Raw genomic sequence first — 18,950 nt, forward strand, 5'->3', positions numbered from 1 at the left:
TTAGCAAAACGAAAACTAAACACTTTTTTCAATATAAAATATGATAATTTTTTAATTAGATTGTACACTGAATTTTACAGTTTTCAAAAGTTAGAATATTGCTTACAAGAAATTCAGTACAAATGGGTTAAATTTAATTCACATTTTGATTTTTAAGAAATAATTTCATTTGGCACAAATTTGATGCCAAGGTCATTTACAAGAACAGCACTAACATGTAATATATATAACTTAAAAATTAAAAAGATTATACTATATACAGTAGTGATATGTCAGAAAATACCAAACAGTTTGACTAAACTGTTTCACTTTGGAACGAATTGTTTTTTCCTGTCCAAGAGTAATGCTGCATAGCTAACATGTTGAATCACCAAACAGAGCTCTCGACTAACTCTAACAAACATTAAGTAACAAAAGCTATAAAGTGAATAAACCATTTGCCATTTTCTAAGAACAAGTCATTTTTCCAGTAAACTGTTGTTTTATCAATATTAAATACGCTGTAAGCTAACTGCTAAGATTGAACAGTTTCAAAAATCAAATAAACCTTGTTCACGAAAATACTGAAATATTAAAGTGCAGAATAAAAGGGTTATAAAACTGTCAAATCTTGTGATAAAATGATATATTTGTTAGCATCAACTGAAACATCCTGTATACTGCAGCCAAAGCGTTGAAAAAATAATAAAATGAAACAGTTATTTTTAAACACAAAAAACATGCAGTTAGTTAAGCAATGTAATGGAAAAATGAGAGTGAACATTAACAAATTAATAATTCAACCTGTTTTTCATAAACAGTTTGGACAAAGTTTGTTTTTTTTTCAACGCTTCATTTTCATTTGGCAGAAACAGAAACGCTTATCTCTAATATGCATGTATTACACATGAATTCAAAGTACAAAATTAATACTAACTGAAGGCTATATAATCTATGAAAATACTAAATATCCAGTCAATATCAGTATTATTTGGTCATGGGTGTTAAGTGAAAAACAGTGTTAATTGGTTTCATCACATTTGTAAACTACAGGTGATGATTTTGGTTATGTTTTACATTGAGTTCTTTTCATGTAAAAGACAATGAATAATAACCTCATATTAGGTAGCATTGCAAAATGCCTATCACTAGGTGAATTTCTAAAAATCAATGGTAATTTTCATCTTCAGAATTGAAATTTTATAAAGCTGTTGGCACAAATGGTTCTGTCATACCTTACAAGATTCTTGTCTTGTTTTCTATATTCGGGACAAGTTCCTGAAGATTTTCATTGCTAAGATCCTGGGCAAAAAGGTTTTGCAACATTTTCCATGGTTTTCTTTTTTTTAACTTTAACTATAAAAACCCTGTTTTGACAAATGATCCTTAGCATGTACTAAGACATTTCTGAGTCCACACTTTGGAGTTGTAGATTAGCTTTGACACATTTTGGCTACAACATTTTTTCACATACTACTTTAGCATTCCTGGTGACTGCAATTTTTGTTGAACAGTTATCAAGAAAGTGATAATTTACAATTTGTAGCTAAATATAAATTACAGCTTTTTCTTCACAGGCTCCAAGCAAAGATAAGAGACTTTAAAAACTGTAAGCATTCTTTGAGCCATTAGTTGTCCGACTGCTGTCAGTTAAGAAGTAAGAAACAGACTCACATTTTTGCATAAATGTTTAAGCTGTACAGAAAGGAACAATGTACACCAACCAACCATAATAGAATTTTGAAATAAACACCTTTTGTTTCGCGCTTAATCATTTCAAACTATTTCATATTATAATACTAATAATGGAAAATGCACCAGTCATCTTGGTTAAGTTTTTAGATTTTGTACATCACAAATCTTTAGGATTTAAGGTTGCATTTTCACTTAAGTAAATTAGCAGTGATTTCGCATTGTCCCTGAAAAAAATTACTATTACAGACTGGCAGTAGAAGAAATTTTTTAAGCTTTAAATCTAGGCTCCAATTTTCTTTCCTGTAAAAAGTAGATCTTGAATATTAACCTCCTTCATCTGTAACTTTTATCAGCTGTTCCAAAAACTCATTTTTAAAATGTCAGTAATTATAGCTTTTCCAGAAAAGTATAATGCAGTGAAATCTGCAATGATTATGAAAGCATTTATTTATTCTTGATTTGAGAAGAGCAATCATTCTTCAATGATTTTTTCTTTTTAATTTGAATAATAACTACAATTTAAATAAATAAACATTTTTCAATATGTTTCATACAAAGCTTATTACACCCAATTTATTCCACAATCAAAGTTCAGCCACCGAAATGAAATTTTCCAGTGTTTATTCACGTTGTTTAAAACGTTTTGGGTAGAAGCCTAAGAAATGATCTAGAGTACATTCACCTTTATCCAACTGACCTGCAATGTTCAATTTTTTCAAGTAGAACTAGCAAAATTTAAACTAGAAGCATCGCTATAATAATTATCAAATGATTTAAAGAAAATTTTTCACACAGCAATATAGAAATAGTACAACTAAAAGTAGAAATCGAAGTGCACAAAAATCTTTTTTAGAAATAAAATTAACAATTGCATACGGTTTCACAAATTACTAGATTAAAAGTCCTGACCAACAGTAACAAAAAATAATTTTCTCTATGTAAACAGCTACATAAATTCAGGAACTAGCACCGACATCCCAACTAAGATAAATAGAAGAAAGGGAAGAAAATGGTAGAATTTCAATAGACTTAGCAAACATAGCCCATAAAGATCATCAGAATTAAAGTTAATCTTACACTAGACAAAATTGAACAGGAACTATCTGTAAAGCAGACTGCTCTGAGACAGGATAAAGAAAATATAAACAAATAAAATCTTAACTCTTGCAAGTAAGATAACATAATTAGCTAATGTAGATATGTTACAGTTTATAATATAGAAAAAATCTAGTAAAGGGATTTCCAACATAAAAAAAGGAATAAAATCACAGAGTAAACTAAAACAGAAAAATAAAAACAATTACAAAACCACATGTCTTAACAGTATTTTTTTTTTATTCACAAAATTTTGCTGCATTTTTAAAAATGATATTCTACAATTTCTTTCAACATACCACCACCACATCTCCATCACCATATATTCAATAATGTTATAATGTCATACAAGTTAACGATAAGTAATAAAACTCAAATGCACCCTAAAAGTATTATTTAATTTTCTAATATTACTGTAGCCCTATACAGAATCATATTTCAAATAACACTATCTGTTGAAATGATTTGTTTTTAATTACAATGTATTTCTTATTCACCATACTCAAATGGTGTACCAGTTTGTTACTTTAATTTTTAAAAATAATCCCTGACTGACATACTAATTAATTGAGATAGTGTGAACAATCAGAAAATAAAGATCAATAACAATAGCACCTAAATTGAACAAGAACAACATAAAAGATAACAATTAAATGAAATTAAGGGTTGATAGAAAAATTAGCAAAACTTTGACACAAGCTTAAATGTGTGCTTGAGTATTTTGTTTTTTATTACATTTTCATAGTTTTTTTTTTTATAATACTGTACTTCATGTAATTGGCACTTGTTTTTCCTTTAATTACAAATAAACAATCTCTCATCCAACTTCCCTTCTCCAATCTTTAATCACCATGTACTTTTATTTATTCTTGGTCTATCCTAAGTCTTCCATCTTCATCTAAGGCAGCATTTGTTCATGTAATCTTTCCTCTCTCATTCTATAAACATGTCAGAACCATCCTCAATCTGTTCTTCTAATCCTCTACCAACATATACTCGTCTCATAGTTGTTCTATTATAACATCATCCCTTATTCTATTTCTACTTATCTTCAACATACTATTAAAATATCTTTGAGCCATCTATACAATATTTTACGTTCAATATTTCTCTCTAACCACATCTGTATTGAATAGGTTAGTTACCGAGACAAATAATCATTTCCGTTATTTTTTTGCATTGCAATTTGACTTCTTTATATGGGATTAAATTTCGGGAAGTTAAGAGTTGCAAAGTTAATTGCAAATAATTCCTCCAGAATATTATTATGTCTAATTTTTTTAACTATAATATTACATGGTTTTATTATTATAAATAGTACGTCAGGGCTCGCTTCGCTCACCCAACTGTCTAGTCGGGAGGTTCCATCACCTGAACCCGTGATGGAACCTAATGGTTCGTTATCCTCATGGTTGTGAGAAAATTAAATATTTTACAGATATTTAAATCCTTTTACTTCATTATATTTCTGCAGCCATGGTGACAAAAATATAATGACAAAAGGATTAATCTTTTCATCTTTAACATCTTAATCTCCCAAGAGGGCTTTTGGACCTCAATCTGTAACTTAAACCATCCCTACGATACCACAATTGTATCCTGAAAATTTGAAAGCAATCTGTCAGTTGATTCTTGCGTGATACTGTTGCAAACACACTAACAGAAATACTTTCGCATTTATATGCAAGATTATTTTTAGTAACTTAAAAGAACACATTATTTATCTATTAGTTTTAAGTAGCTGTATAACTATTTTACATGTTTATTATATGAATTATATTGTAAAAGATATTTGTTACTAGTAAAATTTATAAAAAAAATAACGGGAAGGATCAAAACATACTTACATCAACTAATTATCAAGTGAGACCAAAACATACATATAATTTATTTATTCTTGGCATGCTGACCAAATCTAACATAATCAGAAAAAATAATAAATATATATACATATAAACTGTTCCCTCCTCTGAAGAAACATTTTACATTCAACAAACTACACTTAAGATATTTTACAACCACTTAATGATATTTAAAATACTTCAGGGGATAAAAACAATCTTTATTTTACATTACAGCATAAGCAAACACTTTCTAAAAACAAGTGGTTTTTGTACAAATAATTTTTACTAAGATGGGAATACAGAATGAAAAATGTGGAGAACAAATGAATAAAGACTAAAAGAACTTTGAATCACAAATGTGAAAAAAGGATGGAATGATATAAGAAAAAAAAGACTGAAAAACATGAGATAAGAAGCAGTGGAAATAATGATAAAGAGAGAATACCAGCATAAGTATCACAAATGGATTGGCAAAAGGACGCAAGCAGAAAGAAGACAGATAATGGGCAATATTAAGATAACAGAAAAATACAGGAATGTGAAGAAAAAAGCAAACGAGATAAGTAAAAGGTCATCATTTATAAGCAAGCCTAATAATTTTAGGTCTTTTGTTATAAAGATGATAATATTAAAACTCTGCCTGTTAACACTAAAAACATGTTTTAAAGTTTATCAGAATCAATGTTTGTTGTCCTTCAATAAATGTACAGAAATTTAAAGATTTTTTTAGATTCTATAAATCACATCATCATGAGGTTTTATTAAAAATGTTGATTAACTTTATTTTTTAAAGTTAACATCAACAATAAATAATTCCCATTATTAAAACCATCAAAATAAAATTTTCAATCCTGAGAGATATAATACTAATGCAGAACCAGAAGTAACAAAGAATCGATTCAATAACAATTAGCAACTAACCATAATTACTCCAAAGTATAACAAAAAAATCAAAGAAACCACTGCGGGGAAACTTCCATGGCCATCAACAAATTGCCCTTTTTTCATTTGCATAAAACACACGCACTCGTTCACACTCAAGATTTGATCAAAAAGTAACAAGAATCTTTTAACTGTGTGCACCTTATTTTTTCAAATGAGTTGATCTTTTTTCTCTAAATTGGTAGAATTGTCCAGGTCGTACATGTTAATTTTTAGCTAGCTGCAACAATTGGCTAGCAAAAGTGCAAGATGTACTTTACTTTGTTCAAGAATTTTATGTTAAAAACAGAATTTATTTTATTTACTTATGTATACCAGGTTACAGAGTAACAGCATAGTGACATTATCTCAACAGCAGTCTGCAGATATGCTGAGGCATCTGTGCGCAGTCTGGCATATAATTGTAAATGTACTGGTAGATGTGTAGTCTTGAACAGACTTAGGCTGACCACTCCTGAGACATGTGGTTAACTAAAACCCAACCAACAAAGAATACCGGTATCCTCAGTCTAGCACTTAAATCCATATAAAAGCAACTGCTTTTACAAGGACTCAAACCTAGAACTCTCGACTTTGAAAATCAGCTGATTTTGCAATGATGAGTTTAACTACTAGACTAACCCAGTGGGGGTTACGTGCAGCGAAGCATTTAAAATGTTAAAGAAGGCCTTTGGCAATGATGCTGTCACAACTACTAGTAAGTAGTACATAAAAGTGCTTTCAGGAAGGCTGAGGCTGAGAAGCCATCAAACATGATGCAAGGGTTTGGGTGTTCTAGCACGTACATATTTGACAAAAATGTTGAAGAGATTGGGCTTGCTTATCACAGAATCACCGTTAGAAAAGTTGCCGAAGAAAAAGACATTTCATATGGCACATGTGAAATAATTTTTGCAAATGTTTTGAACATAAAATGGGTGGCAGCCAAATTTGTTTCTTAACTGTTAAATTTTCAACAAAAACAGCATTGTGTAACCATTACTGAACAAATGCTTACTGATGTCAGTCGACTCAAACTTGTCCACATCATAGCTGGTGATGAAATACAGATCTGTGACATAGATGACAGCTCAATCGTTCCAATGGCCGATGGAAGTTTTCAGAGCCAAGACCAAAAAAGGCATGTCAAGTCTAGTCAAATGTGAAAGTCCTTCTAATTGTTTTCTTTTACTACAATGGAATTGTACATCACAAATACCTACTTCAAGGTTGTACCTCACCTAGAAGTTTTACACAATTTGTATGAGGCAATCTGGAAAAAAGAACTTTATAAAAAAGCAACTTGTGGATTTTGTACAAAATCTACGAATGGTGTGCATGCTTCACTTATCCGACTTGCTGAAACAACAACACTGTTGTGATGCCATAACCATTCTATTTTCCAGACGTGGCATCTGTATCTTATTTTTTATTTACCAAACTGAAAAGAATACTCAAGGGACAATGTATTCAAGAATAGATGAAATAAAGGCGAAATCACAAGCTGAGTTCAAGGAGATACCCTAAGAGGCATTTTGATAGTGTTTCTCTAACTGAAAGCTGTGTCGGCACAAGGATATATCACAGTGGGAATACACAGGATTAAAGAATGAAGACAAAATAAATACTTCCACAAAAAATTAAAACTGCTTGTTATCAAACCTTGTATGTATGTATGTGTGCGTGTATGTGCGCTGCGCGCGCACACACACACACAGAGTGGGAGGATAGTGGGAGGGTGAAGGAGAGTTGTAAAGCAGGTGAAACTTTTCCTAAAAATCTGCATTATTCATAGTGATGGAATAGTAACAAATATGACCTAGTACCATGAAGTTCCCACATTCTATTTGCAGCACCTAAACTTAGTGATGAAATTATGCAGAGGGTCACTCCTAGGCCTGCCAGTGGTAATCAAATTGACCATATGTTTCAGTCATTACATAAAACTTAAGAGAATCTCATTAAAAACCAGTCTGAGATCGCCAATAAATTCATATAACCCAGCCGAAATGCTTTTGATTAACATAGTTCCAAGTAAAAAAAGAGGAATTTAGAGTGGCTGCAGATTTCAATTCCAATAGAACATCAGTTTAAAGATGAAAATTATTCAGCCCAACAATCAGCAAAACCACCGAAACAATTTGGAAAAAAGTCTGGGAACTCATCTATGATGACCATCACAAACAATCCATGAACTGAACAAGAAGAACTGATGTTTAACCAATTTTATAACTGAAAATTTCATTGCTAACTGCAAAGTTTGTCCATCTTTTTGAACTTAAGTAGATGGCTTAATATGATCCAAACTTCTAGCTCTTAAAAAATGATCAGAAAGTAGAATGAATACAAACAAAATCGCCATTGCAGTGGAAGAGCCTAAGTTATAAAGTCTAATAAAGTAAACTTACCAGGTCAATAGCACAACAAAGTGCATAATTTTTTTGGTTTTTTTGAAAATACATCACTCACAAGAAAATTTATTCGACCAATTGCAATGAATTTCTAACGTACATTGAAATATTTTAGGAGCTTGAAATGCATGAAAAAGAGGCCAGAATTATAGAAAACCTAAAAATTGGTTGTTGTATCACAATTTGCTTCACTACATCATCTTCAAAAGTAACAGTGTTTAAACAGATAATTACCTCCTTCAAAACCAACAATGTTTAAAAAGATAAAGAGGAAATAAATAAATGGCCACACTGAACAAAGCTGTGAAATACAATTTTTAAATTACGCACAAGAAAAAAGTATTACTTATTTTTAATGAAAAAAAATTATTTGTATGTGCCACAATGTGCCCAAAAATAGTGCAAAAGAGTTAACTTGAGGTCTCAGAACTTCATTTTAGCTGTTACTTTATAGTTAGTTACTCATAAAATATATTCACTCATTTTACATTTAAATTTAACTTTGCGGAACACATATCACAAAAAAAACAAGTAGTCAAAACACCTAATGTATATTTTTATGAGATTTATATTTTCTCATTATTTTTATAATATTGTGTTATTATTATTATTATTATTATTATTAGCATGATATTATTTTATAATTTTTTATCAAAATTCACACTACAAAAACCAAACAAAATTGAAACTAAACATGCTCAAAAAAATCATGTAATTAATTCTAAGGGCCACCCAAACATTAACAGATTAACTACTGCATCATCTTTTTGTTACCATTCTCTAGGGCCACAGAATATTTTGCAAATAAAACACATTGCTATGTGTTAAACAATTTATCCACATTAGTAATATTATTTATAGACATGTAAAAGAAAAATGAGTACCAAATTTGGTGCTCGTGGCCTGCTGGAGGAATTTAGTGAGTACTGTATGCGGTATTTAACAGAATATGACTGCCATATATGGTATTCAATCAGGCATTATTTTCCAGATATCCCTTAATAATATTCTTACTTTTTTTTTTAAATTAAAAGTATTTCTCAATCTTTTATTAGCTATTAGTCTATTTATTTTTATTTTATTATTTTCATTCTTACTAATACACTCATTTTTTTATCTCCATTGGCAGCTATTTGTATTCTTTACAACTTACATTAATAATTTTTTATTTCTTTTTAATTTTAAAAGAAATAGAATCCATTCCGGATAATTGGCCTCCTTAATTGGGGCAGCCAGTTTTTTGGGACACTTCTTTAAACAACAAAAACAAAATTAGATTTTACACTGATAAGTACTTCATTTATTCGGCCCATAATGTTGCCTTATTCGGGCCAATATCCGATGTATATTTCTTATTAAAAATGAATACAGGCAAGCAGTGAACAACAAACTTTGTGGTTCTGAAAATTATGTGGCTAGCCAAAGGTGCGGGATAGAGACGGTAAACATTTTGACAGATGAACTGCAGTAATGATGCTTCAGTCCATTAATCATAACAAGTAACAAACATAACCAATCAAACGTTAATCATAATAACAAACATAATTATCATAACAAAGCAGGAGTTTGTTGTTGCACATATCATCTATGATGTGATCGATGTTTAACAAATACATTCTAACTTATGATTTCTACGAATTTCAGCGAATCATACCTGCTGAAAGCACTAGCACCTTTGTAATTGTTAGTTGTCGCTTGTCTTTTGTAACATGTACACTGAACGTTCGTATCCATGCTCCTCTTCAGTTTTTTTATTTCACGAGAGTGAGTAATGTAATTTCACCAATAAAGGTGTACTGTAACACACTTTTTTGTTACTGTCCAATTGTTTTGTTATCTGCAGTCATAGTTTTTTATTTCCAGTTGTTTCACACATTTTGTTAACTTTTATGTGTAGACCTGTATCAACATCTTTAAACTGTGTCAATTTTTTCTGTTAATCTACTTGTTAACAGTTCATTAAAATTGTGAGTTAAAGTGTGTAAAAAATGACACTGGGTGAACTTATAAAGCTTCTTGACAAAATAAAAATGTATCCACCTAACTTAAGCATAAACTATAAAGAATAATCAGTGAACCTTAAAGTACAATAGCTCATATAATGCTCCAAGAAGATAAAATACATCAAGGATGGGCTCTAAAACATCATCGAACATCTCAGAAAAGAAGACGTTATGGAAAGGACCCACTTGTTAAGGAAGCTCTGAATGAATGGTTTGCCACCGTAACTTAAACTTCACAAGGTGTTAGTGTCAGTGGTCCAATATTTAAAGACAAGGCAGAAGATTTTGCTAAAATATTTATTCGTAACGAATTTAAAGCAATGAATGGCTGGTTATCTCAGAAAATGAGAAATCAGAAAAAATACAAGGTTCACGAATACTGCTTCGTGGAAATCTATCAAACTCCCTGAAATTCTCCCGAATTTTCTACAAACATTTACAATACCGATAAAACAGGACTGTATTATCGTGCTACACCAGATGAGTCCTTGTGCTACAAAGATGAAGTGTTGTCTGGATCCAAAAAACCTATGGAGCATGTTACTGTGCTTTGCTGTGCTAATATGATGGAAAGTGACAATTGAAAACTGCCAAGCCTTGTTTTTTCAGTGGCTTAGAATAAACAGTTTGCCACCAGTTCATTACATTTCTAATAAAATTGCTTGGCTGACGAGTGCAATCTTTTCAGAATGGCTTAACAATTGACTAGTCGAGTTGCAGAAAAAATTAAGAAAAATCATACTACCGATTGAGGCAAGCAAAGTGTTTAAAAAACATTACTATTGAATTTTTACTGCCCAATTCGAGCCTCATACAACCATTATACATGGGAATTACAAAAAAATATTAAGTCTTTACCAATCTAAGTTGGTGAACCACATTCCTCTAGAAACAGAATAAAGTTTACTGAATTTACACTCTACAGCTAGAGAAGATAGTGCAAGAGTCGACTTGTTGCAAGCAATTCAATTCAATTCATAGCCGACAGCTGGGGAGAAGCAAGTAAAACAATGATAAAAAATTGTTTTGCTCATTGTGATTTTTCTAACACAGAAGAAGAGCCAGAAAATATGCAGGAACATGATAGTAGCACGTCACTGCAGCAAGTTGAAAATAATCAAGAATTTGTGCAGATTGATCATACTGAATAGGTACAAAATTAAGAACGTGATGTTGCTATAGTAGAAAAACTACAGCCCACATGCAGCACAATGGATGAAGCCAGTGACGATGAAGATGAACCAGGAATACAACAAATTACGATTCAAGATGCAAAAAAATTTATTGCTGGACTTCTTGGTTTTTATGCAGGAAGGAAGTGAAGGCAGTCCTAAATTGGATTTGAAAATTTGTGCAAATTTCATTGATCATAAGTTATTAAAACGAAAACGGCAGTGCAGGTTGGATGAATTTTTTCAAACAAAATTATCCGGTGAGACTTTTATGTTGTGTATGCATGGCTGTCTATTCTATTTAAATGTTCAACACAAAAAATATTTAATTTTATTTTGAGATCTAAAGGAACTATAAAATAAGGATTGGTTATTTCCTTTCAGTTAGTTTCATTACTACATGCAGTCTATGCAGGTTGGATGATTTTTTTCAAACAAAATAATCAGGTGAGACTTTTATGTTGTGTATGCATGGCTGTCTATTCTATTTAAATGTTTAACACAAAAAATACTTAATTTTATTTTGAGATCTAACTATAAAATAAGGATTGGTTATTTCCTTTCAGTTAGTTTCATTACTACATAAAGTCTACTTGATAATACAGTATGTATTTTTAACAGTAGGCTACATGTACAGGTATTTTGAACTACATATACTGACTTAGAATTTGGTTTTCAATTAAATTTTTGCGACTGCAATATACCGTACCTCGTGTGTATATCACAGAACTTGTGACAGAACATGTAGAGTGTGTGTGTGCGCATGTGCATATGTCTCTCTCTCTCTGTGTGTGTATGTGTATGCACGCACACATGAGTGTGTGTGTGTGTGTGTGTGTGTGTTTTTGTTTAATGCAATACAGTATCATTTACACTATAATTTATGAATTCATTTATTAGGGCTATCGGTTTACATTTATTTATTAGGGCCAGCCATTTTGATATATTTATTTCATTTAAATATTATTGAACAAATTATTTAGCATTCCATGTATGAAAATAATACCAGTCTTTGTATTAAGACTGGTATAAGACACTGGTATTATGACTGAAGGCATAAGACAGAATTTCCAATTTTAGTGAAAATTTATCTTTCAATATCCCTTAGCAAACATTTTCTGTCATTTCTAGAAAGCAAAGATCTATTTTAATTAATAAGGATTAAAGCAATTCAACAACTCTATACTAGATATAAATAACAAAGAATACATTTTTTGAAGGGAAACTGTTCCTAGATTACAGTCTGAAGAAGCAAATGGAAGAGCTTTTTCAATTTCTCTGAAGTGCAAGAGCAACAAATTTCTTAATAACTTTGTTACTGGTGATGAACGGTAACTTTTCACAAAAAAATAAAAAGTAATTGTCATCAGTAACTCCCTGAAAACTGAAGAAAATCAAGCCAGCCAGCCAACTAAATATAAAAAGGAATTTTTTTTGGAAGGGAGAATAAGAAGGCTTCACATTTGCCAAGAAAGCATACAAAGTAGAACAACAAAAATAAGGATAGCACTGAAACGCTTAATTGAATCCATCAATCAAATCAAGCAATACAAAACCAAGTCACAGCCTATTATCAAAAGATAATTAACAAAAGACATTTTGTTATACAATAACACTTACCCATAGCTTCAACAATTCAACGCTTTATAAAAAATTTGGCAGTGTATTCAAGCACCAATCAGACAGCCTGGATCTGGTTTTCATTTATCTTCAATTGCTTTCTAGCCCAAAAATTTTAGGTATTAGCCATTTTTGTTCAATATGATAAAAGAAAAAAAGTTTTCCTAAGAGTAGAACTTTTACAAAATAGTTTTACAGATTAGTAAAACTACTTTTTTTAATCACTAGCAATTTTTGTTAGTTTACTAGTCTGACCAATAAGAGTAGTAAAAGACTAATAAACATTTTACTGTAGTAAAATTTTACTAGTTCATAAATTTTTACAAACTAGAGGTCAAATTTAATTAACCAAAAAAACTATACTAATAATGGGAAGACAAAGTTTTGTTAAAAATACCAAAAAAAGTAATTTTTTAAGTAATATTCATAATTTATTACAATAAGAAAATCCTTACTTTCTGGGTGACCCTTATAATTATGTATAATGAACGTAAGAAAAAGAATAATTGTGCCTAAATTAATACAAGCTACCCAAGACGCCCCTTAAATTGAGTCTAGTCATGAATAAAAAGTAAGTAAATAAAAAGGTTTTTCATTACAGGAACGTTCATGAAGAACAGATCAAGAAGGAATTTATAGAAATAACTAATTCAGAAATAAACAAACCATACACAACACAAACTGTCAAAAATATAAAAAAAAGGGGAACGTTTCAATTGAACCATAATATGAAGAACATGCAACAGTACACTATTAGGAAAAGCGTTAAATTCATGTTTTAACAAGCAAAGTTAATTTGCAAATTAATAGAACAGATGTATCTATCTATATAAAATTATAAACTAAGACAACAAAACGTGATTTTTATAAGAAAAAAAAATTAATTAACTCCCATAATTTTTTAACAATTCCCATAACAATTCATACTGGCAAACACAAAATAATGCCACATAAAATATACAAAATACAAACCATTGACAACATAACATACCTCTCTGTGTATTCAGTTCGGCTTACAATTCCATTGTCTGCGGTCCATAACCTGTAACAGTGGAATTATTTTTTGCCAAAACTTTTATTTTTATCTTTACATTTTCAAATTCTTTTCTTTTTTTAAATTCACATTAAATATTTATATAAATAACTGATTTTAACTTCCTGTTCATTCTTTAGTGAATAAATACCGATTATTTTTCATTTAAGTAACTGCAATCTTAAAAAAATGAAAACATTACATTCATGATGCACATTTAAACCAATAAAAAATAATTAACAATCATTTTAGTAATTTTTAAAAATTAAAATTTTATTATAAAAAAAGTAGTTGGAACACAATAAAACAAAACTCCTGAATTTGAAATAGGTGCCAAGGATATTTAGCTCTTATTTTTCCTAAAATTTAAGAGTTATTTAAAAAATAAATTAAAAAATTAAATTCCTCGCTATTTATTTATCCATTAACCCAATAGACTTCTGAAAGTATAACTGTAAATGGTTATTTTACACCAAAAAAAAATGACCTACTAACAAAATATATGATTTTTTAATTTTCTAATATTAAATATAACAATCCAATAGATAGACTGTTTTCATATTGGGCAAGATATAAATTTCGCTTTACAAGTAACAAACATCTAGAATCTGGCAACATTGCTTGGTTCCCATTCTAAGCATGTCTAGAAATACATTGCCATATTATGTAATTAGTGAAAAAACCATTGTTTTTGGAATAAACATAAAGTTTGCTAATTTAAGCACACAAAAATTCATCCAAAACAGTGCAGTTAAAAAGCCAAGTATGTAGGGGTAGATGTTTCTCGTGGAAAGATATTAAGTGATCAAACAGTTTTAATGTAATAGGAAGAAAATCCTTGAAAACAAGAACGCCTGGATATCTGACTTCTGTAAACAATTATTTACACATCACCAAAATAAAAGAACAAATTCAAGAAGATTGTAGTGTAACTTAATTGAATGAGTGCACATAATTTTGTTATTGTAGAAAAATTTTCTGACTGAATAAGTCACCTACTGATGACTTTAGTAGGTACAGTGGTGACTGGAATAGTGATCATAACTGGTGACCATAGTGGTGAGTCACCTACTGGTGATTTTTTTTAGTCAATAAAAACAAATTATAGCAAGTGAGACTTTCACATAAGTGGACAGTATTTCAGTACACTTTTTGTCACATGCTGTTAAGAAATGATGTATAAACAGCAAGGTAGAACATGTGAAAACTACTCAAATAGAAAAAAAATCATGAATTAATAAACTGTGGATAAAATAAACTTTGTGTTCATTCCACAAGTCTAATATATGAAAGTCACCAGAGGCAAACAAAAAACTCATCTACAAAAGACAAAGCTAGAATGATTGTTTCTGTATCAACAAAGGAATTAATCAGAATGAGTTTAACTCCGAGAACAAACTGTTACTAGAAATTTTTACTTAAATGCTCTGGAAAGCTTATGGAAGAAAATTTAATGCGCTCTGCTGAGTACTTGGCACTAGGTGGATGGTTCCTTCTTCATAATCCACATAGATTAAGAATTTATGATCAAAAATAATTTGTTCAATACACTCCCCTATTCACCATAAAAACAATTTGAAATTGTTGTTTAGTCATAGTTAGATCCTTCCCCACTTATTGTATCAAAACAGAAGGCGTGTATTTGAAATAAAATGTAGATTAGTTTTGTTTAAATTTAATTCCATCAAATCTATCACATTTATTTAATTGTCATATGGTGTTTTATTTTTAAATGAAACGTTTTATTTTACTGCTTCCTACTGTCGCCTAATAGAAAACCTAAATGCATTAACAAAACAAAAGTTGATTAACTATTAAGCTAAATTTTTAATCATTTACTGTTTCTTGACATTTACAAGTCAAAGTTGTGTTGAAACAACTTCATGTGAAGTAGTAATAATATCCGAAGAATGTTACCACAGGTCGTTCAACAAATGAACAGATGAAAAGTACAATGAAGTAATAAGGAAAGGATAAACTAGGGGTATAAAAAAAAGAAAACCCTAGAATGGAATTTTTTGGAAGAGAAAAGGAAAAATATTTGTTTAGAGATGTAAAGTTTTGGTAGGAAATGAAACAGTTGAACCTTATAACATTACCTGTTTTTCTATTAGCTGACAAATGGTTTTAAATAACCATATAACTTTGTTACTTATTTCTAGTAAATTACCCCCCACCCATTTTTGAACTGCATGATCTTCTACACTAGCGGTTAATGCTACTTTTTGCTAGTTACAAGAGGAGAATTAATGAAGTTCCTTAATGTCCTAAAAATAAGTAACTGGTGAATGATATAAAAAAGGAAAATTGTTCTATTGCTGATATATAAATTATATATTATCATTACCCTGATAAAAACTTTTCCCCTCCTTTCACACTGCTTTAATAAATTCACTTTCTCTATAGTTTATATCTGAATTCATTTTTTCTTTTTAATGTGAATGTATTTAAACAGTATAGACTTTTAGCTCTTTGAAAGAAGATTATGAAACAATCTATTTTCTTACGTTGCCTTACTGATTTCCAAGTTTACTTTTACCAAACACTCTGGTTCAAAGATTTTTGTTATTGTACTTTTGCAATGTTATTTGGTTTGCAATAAAAAATTCACTAACAAAAGTCTTCCTGTAATTATTGTCTCTTTTATTATATTTACTTACATATACTTCAACAAGGAAATGAGTAAATTAAATAAATGAAAATATCTTAGACCCTTACTGGTAATCAAACCACAAACCAATTGATCTAGCCACAACAGTACGGCTGAGTAATGCTAAGGGTTTGACCAATAATCACTCTTCAGATTGTTAGGCTATTATTGTGGGAGGGATCTCTTGACCTCTACCTTACAATTTTTTCATGTAACAGAATTTCTTAATAAATGAATTGGAAAGATTTAAGGTCTGCAAGATTTGCATATGAAAGAGTGATCCATACTAACGATATAAGTTTACAAAATAATAATAAACATATTTTTTTAAATTATTAAAATAAAGTTTTAATTTAAAACTTCACTTCTGAATTTATAAATAAAAAAATCTAAAACAAAACCTCCCATAAAATAGCAACCATTTCAACTCCAATTTTAACAAAAAAAATAGGTCACAAATCCTTCACTTGGTCATAGTTTTAAGACTTTATAACAGTTTAATGGCATTGCAAAGCTTTAAGTTATTTTAAAAGGAATAATTAAATACAGTCATGGAAAAGTACTCTTATGAAACAATCATAATTAAATAAAAGAATCAACACATCAAGTTTTGTGTTCATTAACTATGCATAGTATTATTTATCCTTATAACTTAAAAGAAAGTCCGCAATTGATATGAGTGGTGCCTAAAAAATTAATAATACTTTAAGCTATTAGCTATTTTGAAATAAAATTATTTCATTTACCAAAAAAAAATAAATAAATTTCTGTGACTGAAAGAATCCATGACTGATCTACAGTCAAACCAAGTGTGACACTTGTGATACAGTGTTGTTTTCATGTTAAGCCATTTTTTTTAAATTTTATTTTACAAAGTAAATAGAACTGAGATTTCTATTAACCCTTCAGTAAGGTTTACTGTTTATGGTAAATAATAGTAGTGAAGGCTGTCATGGCTGTTTAATGTATCTGATGTGTTCACCACAAGTTGTAAATGTGTTTAATATTTTCTTAATTTCAAATAATCAATACCTGATATGTATCTGGTAGAATTTAATTGTTCAATGGAATCAATTACTTTATAAATTATTGTTTTCCATTTCTGATTTTATATATATATATCAGGCTATATATATTGGATAAATTTATTTATCCAATAAATAAGAGCTTTAGATATTTAGTAATAAATGTAACTAATGATATTTTAACTGTAAATGGGAGTAAGTATTGTATTAAAGAGGGTTATAATGAAATTTTCACTAAACGTCATACCCAACTGAGCATTAATAATAAGTTTATCATTATCTCTGAATATATGTTAAATACATAAAAATTTATTGGAGGGGTAAGTTTCAATGCTTTGCACAATTAGCTTACTTTTTAAAGTAGAGTACAGCCTACATTTATTATTCATCAACGAAATTAATTTTAGTTTACCTATTGTTTTCCCTATACTTTTCAAAAACTTATTCATTACATCCTATTTTTAAAAATAATTTCAATACGGAGCATGTATATTAAGCATCCTAACTAAAATGAACTGTAGTGGCAAAGCTGTAGAATTGACCTGACATAAGTTACCCCATAAAACAATTACTTTCAAGATAACAAGCATCTTACACTAGACATACACTGGAGTGATTTCCCAATGCTTGTTTTACTGAGCTGTGTACATTCTTGCATATAACCATGCCAAGTCCGCAGAGAAGAAAACAATATTCAGATTTATAAGTAAAACCATCACTCTGTTCATCATAAGGGCTGACTATACAATAAAAATAATTAATCAGAATTAAGTGAAACTCCAACTAGTGTCACTTATATCTGAAATGTTTTAAATGTGTTGCAGCCATAAGAATGACTGGGACAGATGCTCCTCACTGATGTGAAACCATGTGTTATTACATAAATTGCATCTAGTCAGTACTGGAAGTTAGTAAAAATACAACTATAACCTATATTTTATGTTAGTATGGTTAAATCAGTGTACCATTTTATTTAATATTTTGATAGAATGATGTACAATTTTTACTGAAAATTACTGGTTACCTATTTGTAGTTAATATTTATGCATCTTCTTAATGCTCTACAAAATGTGAAATTCAAAAACTCGCCCAAATGTAGTGATTGCAGTTATTCATTCATAAATAAATTTTTTAAAGTAAATATCCACAAAATTCCTTTAATTCCTTTAGCATTATTTGGTATTTTTGTATAATAATTAAGGCTGAGAGAGAGTGTTAAAGAAATAATTTTGCCATAAACAAAAACTGAAAAAATTATATAAAAACTAAAATTATTATTAAACTGAAATAAGTAAATTTATAGCCAAGCCAACATCAACATAATAAAACAAAGTACACTTATTACAATGTAACATTCACACGTGCGCGTGAACACATGTACACACCTCACTACTTCAAAAAATAATTTTTCAATACAGATATAAACATTAAAATGATTATTCAGTAAATTAATAACAATTCACTGAATGCTGATTGGTAGATATGTTGTCAATCGTTTAATT

The 18,950-nt window shown here is 29.8% G+C and overlaps 1 protein-coding gene across 13 annotated transcripts in view; it reads right to left on the reverse strand.

Moving 5' to 3' along the window:
- LOC142332044 (cleavage and polyadenylation specificity factor subunit 6-like) overlaps positions 1-18,950 on the reverse strand; it is a 150,892-nt gene that overhangs the window by 84,394 nt on the left and 47,548 nt on the right. For 11 of the 13 annotated variants that reach the window (XR_012758129.1, XR_012758128.1, XR_012758131.1 and 8 more), the window contains one exon: positions 13,732-13,782. The exons of the other annotated variants lie outside the window; for them this stretch is intronic. Coding sequence is in view for 7 of the 11 variants with exons in the window: in XM_075378155.1 (XP_075234270.1) it covers positions 13,732-13,782 (51 nt within the window). In the remaining 4 variants the exon portion in view is untranslated. The remainder of the gene's footprint in view (positions 1-13,731; positions 13,783-18,950) is intronic. 13 annotated transcript variants of the gene reach the window in all.

Source organism: Lycorma delicatula, chromosome 11, assembly GCF_047948215.1.
Source record: "Lycorma delicatula isolate Av1 chromosome 11, ASM4794821v1, whole genome shotgun sequence".
In the NCBI taxonomy this organism is placed as follows: Eukaryota; Metazoa; Arthropoda; class Insecta; order Hemiptera; family Fulgoridae; genus Lycorma; species Lycorma delicatula.